The sequence below is a fragment of the Gobio gobio genome (assembly GCF_949357685.1).
Source record: "Gobio gobio genome assembly, chromosome: 22".
Classification (NCBI taxonomy): domain Eukaryota; kingdom Metazoa; phylum Chordata; class Actinopteri; order Cypriniformes; family Gobionidae; genus Gobio; species Gobio gobio.
Window position 1 is genome coordinate 39445871 of NC_137118.1, and position 4569 is coordinate 39450439.

At 38.2% G+C, this 4569-nt stretch overlaps 1 protein-coding gene across 1 annotated transcript in view; it reads right to left on the bottom strand.

Annotated features, from left to right (window-relative positions):
* Positions 1-454: 454 nt before the first annotated feature.
* Positions 455-4569, bottom strand: part of tcf7l1a (transcription factor 7 like 1a) — a 36194-nt gene continuing 32079 nt past the window's right edge. The window contains exons 9-12 of the mRNA XM_079804737.1: positions 4516-4569; positions 3991-4098; positions 3807-3858; positions 455-1394 (exon numbers count right to left, since the gene is read on the bottom strand). The exon at positions 4516-4569 is cut by the window's right edge and continues 106 nt beyond it. Of these exons, the coding sequence (XP_079660863.1) occupies positions 925-1394; positions 3807-3858; positions 3991-4098; positions 4516-4569 (684 nt within the window). The 3' untranslated portion in view covers positions 455-924. The remainder of the gene's footprint in view (positions 1395-3806; positions 3859-3990; positions 4099-4515) is intronic.

Below are 4569 nucleotides of genomic sequence, written 5' to 3' on the forward strand. Positions count from 1 at the left end.
TCAATAAAATGACAGAAGACGTAGTAGATTGTCTGCAACAGTTTTTAGCGGTTTAATTTCATTTAAAGGCCTTAGAAATGCGCATATCACATATGATAGAGTAGGCTTTATAGGGTTAAAGTAAATAAAGTCAATTTTGAGGTCACGTTGATCTGAAATGTCTGCTTTTGGGTAAACTACTCTCCCAGAGAACCAGGATAATGTCATATTGTTTAACAACAGTCTACTCATTTCTTTAAGAGGCTGACTTTTACGCAACAATGAATTATATAATTTAGTTTGTGCACATCATGAGTGCCAGGATTTCACACACACCACTTCACGGACCCTAATTAGATAAACGAACACTGTCAGCGAGTGTGATACTGGCTCTATTCAGAAGATCTATGTTGCATTATTCAGCCGGTCATCACATGCAGCGTCCTCACCCACCAAAAAACACAATGCAGCTTTTAGAAATAACTTGAGGTTTATTAGCTATGGAGTCTTAGGAGAGACACACTAACAGGGTTAGGAACAGGGTGAGGTGGTACCAAAAGAAAGAAGTCGAAAAATAAAAATAAAAACGAGAGAAGGAAAGAAAGCAGTAACGAAAAAAAAAAAAAACCTAACTACCATTAGATTGAATTGAACTAAAACTACAAATTGTATTTTGTCAAGTACGGCTTTTTTAAAAAAGAGAAACCTTTATACATTTGTCTTTTATACAAGTAGCAACATTGGAGAATCACACTGAAAAAAGGCAATTTACAAAAAAATACATTTTTGTTTAAAAGAGAAAAGCAAAATAGAGGGGTGGTCAAATATTGACCAATAATTATTCCTTTTCATTCTATCTTAAAAACTTGGTCTAATAACTATAAAAATGTAAAAACAAAGCAATATACAGGTGTAAAAAGTTTTTTTTTTTGTCTTGTCATTTTTTCACTCCACTGATTTGGTGACCAGGGAGAGAGGTTGTGTCTGCAGCAAGGCATGATGGGAATGTAGGGCTGCCTGGTGGAAAGGTGAGGATGGGGAGAGTAGGGAGGGAGGCAGGGTGGTGAACGGGATGGGACGGGAAAGGAGGGACGCCGACTGGCTGTGGAGAGAGATGTTCGGATGGGAGGTGGTGGAGGTGGACGAGGAGGAGGAGGAAGTGGAGCTGGAGCCCGAGGCTTTCCCTGGCAGGGGGAAGTGTGGGTAGTGGACTCTCCCCTCCGGTTTGGTGGTGAGGGACAGGGGCTGCGCCTGCTCCGAGTGAGTGGCCGCAGGGGCCGCTGGCGATGCCAGGGCAGCCGACGGCGTGGCGGGCGAGTCCAGCATGCTACCGTGCGAGGAGGTAGGGCTGTCACACATTTTCTCGGACGGCAGGTATGGGATGCACTGCTTCTTGGGCTGGGGCGAGAAGTTACCTGCAGATGAGAGGAGGGAAAGGGTTAAATATACTCCCAAATTGTGTTTGTTAATAAAAGGGCTTTTTTATGATAATGAAAACGAGACTGTGTAATGACAAGTTATTTTTTTTTTTTGTTATTGCCAACTAAAACTGTTACATTTCCTTTGATTGAAATAAAGCTGAAATATAAATATTAGATGAAAACTTAAAAGGTGCACTGTGTAACTTTTCCGTCCGCTTGAGGTCGCCTATTCAAAACAAAAAGGTGTAGTTTGATGACGCCAAGTTTGAGCACAGAATCTTGGGACATGTGGTCTTCACCTCACAGCCGGTGGAAAAGAAATCATGTTCATGGATGCGATTATTAACGTTAATGTAGTATGAAGCAGAGCAGGACCGAGTGTTGTGGAGCTGAGCAAGGCCGCAGGAGCGATTGTTAATAAGAAGAGCGGACCACACGCCTTGCGAGCAGCGGGACTTTTATTATGCCACAGTCGCCGGCGCCATTTCCGCTTTTCCGGTCATGAGTATGAGGTAACGCAGCTCTGTTTATCATATTAGATACATCTGAGTGTGTTGAAAATTATGTTATGACGTTACTCTGTACGTTCTCTCTGCGGCTGCTATGACACTTGTTCACACTGCAGTGAGAGTAAAGCGTTTCTGCAAAATAAAACCGGACTCCGAGGGTAACGCTGATATGACGCAATTGACAGGCGACTCCCTCACGCGTCCCGGTTCCTTGGGTAAAATAGAAAATTTCTCACGATTTACAAATAGTCGGAAACATTTGGGATATACTCAATTGAACAAAATATATAACACTGGCCTAGTGGTTTTTGGATATTTTACTGAAAATGTTTTACATAGTTCACCTTTAACTAATTTTATTTCAGTTAGCTGTAAAGTTATTTTAATTACAAAATATACATTATATTTATATAATATAATTAAAAATGACAAACTAAAACCAATATATATTAAAGCTAAATACAAAAATTACAGAAACCTAAAACTACAACGACCATAATACTTAGCAAAATGACTAAAACTTAGACAAAAATGGAACTGAAAATATATATAATAAAATAAAAATCAAAGCTAGTTTAAAATACTAATAAATACTACTAATAATATATATATATATATATATTATATATTATATATATATATATATATTATATATTATATATATATATATATATATATATATATATATATATATATATATATATATATATATATATATATATATATATATATATATATATATATATATATATATATATATATATATATATATATAAAACGTTTGAATATTAAAAGGTGCACTATGTAACTTTTTTTCAGTAAAATATCCAAAAACCACTAGGCCAGTGTTATACATTTTGTTCAGTTGAGTACTTACAATAGCCCAAATGTTTCCAACTATTTGTAAATCGTGAGAAATTGTTTTTCTTACCCAAGGAACTGGGACGTGGGAGGGAGTCGCCTGTCGATTGCGTCATATCAGCGTTACCCCCGGTTTCCGGTTTTATTCTGCAGAAATGCTTTACTCTTACTGCAATGTGAACAAGTGTCATAGCAGCCAGCGAGAGAACGCACAGGGTAACGTCATAACTTCATTTTGAACGCACTCAGATGTATCTAATATGATAAACAGAGCTGCGTTACCTCATACTCATGACCGGAAAACTGATAAAAGTCCCGCCTGAGATAAATAAAAGTCCCGCCTGAGATTGTGTCATAATAAAAGTCCCGCTGCTCTTCACATTAACAATCGCTCCAGCGGCCTTGCTCAGGTCCACAACACTCGTTCCTGCTCTGCTTCATACTACAGTGACGTTAATAATCGCATCCATGAACATGAGTCCTATCCCAATTCTTTTCCACCGGCTGTGAGGTGAAGACCACATGTCCCAAGATTCTGCGCTCAAACATGGCGTCATCAAACTACGCTTTTGTTTTGAACAGGCGACCCTCAAGTGGACGGAAAAGTTACATAGTGCAGCTTTAATAGAATTAATTTATTTTAGCATTTTTTTGAAAATATTTTTTAAATCACCTATATTTGGATGGCATTTTATTTAAAAAAAATGATTATGACACTAGTGACTAAATTTAAAGGATATTTTCATAAAAATACAAAAACCCAATTGCTCATAAATGAACACAAAAACAAAACATCTCGTTTTGTTCAGAAGAAAGTGGTTAAAATAATGTGAATTTTTACTTTAAAATCCATTATACAAAGAAAAACAAAAACCCAAACCGTTCATCATCTAACTTCTAATGTCAAAATTGAACTGAACATAATGTATGAGCTGAGTGATCGGACCAACAGGGATGCTGGGAAAAAACCCAGCTCTGGTGAAAGACTACACGTACGGAAAGTGAGAAAGAAATACAGATGGCCATTGACACTTACTCTCTTGTGGGGAATCAGGTTTATTGTCTCTCTTCCGTTTCTTCCTCTTTCCCTGCGGGGAGACATGATTTGGAGAAAATTAGATGTGTTTGATTAAGCAAAACTCCCCTGGCTGCCAAAAACAATGGAGGATTCCGAAACCCCACATGATTTGCGTTAAACTCTGCATTCTGGGCTTACTTACATAGTTGTCTCGCGCAGACCAGCCCGGATAAAGCTGAGAGTGCAGCTGCCGTTCTTTCCTGGCGAGTTCGTAATATTTGGCTTGTTCCTCACGTGAAAGAGAGTGCCACTGCGGAATAAAAGAACATATGGTCAATTTTTTTCATTCCACAAAGAGATAGTTCACCAAGATATTTAAAATTTGATTATTTAATCACCCTCATGTCATTACAAACTCATACGAGTTTATTTCTTGTGCACAAAAGACGACATTTTAAAAGTCCCGTGGACCACTTTTATGATGTTTTTGTGCCCTTTTTTACATTTGAAAGCTTCAAATGCACATTTGTTGTAATTGCACAGAATAGAGCGACCAGCACAATCTTCAGAATATCTCCTTTTGTGCTTCATACGAGTTTGGGATGACATGAGTGTGAGTAAATTATGCCAATTTTCATTTTTAGACGATCCGTCCCGTTAAGACAAGATGAAGAGAAACACACTAATGCATCTCAGCTCCTCTCATAATGGGGTTGTGAGCACTCACCCTCCTGCCCAGGATCTGGTTGATGGCTGCGCTCTCTTTCAGGGTGCATTCGGC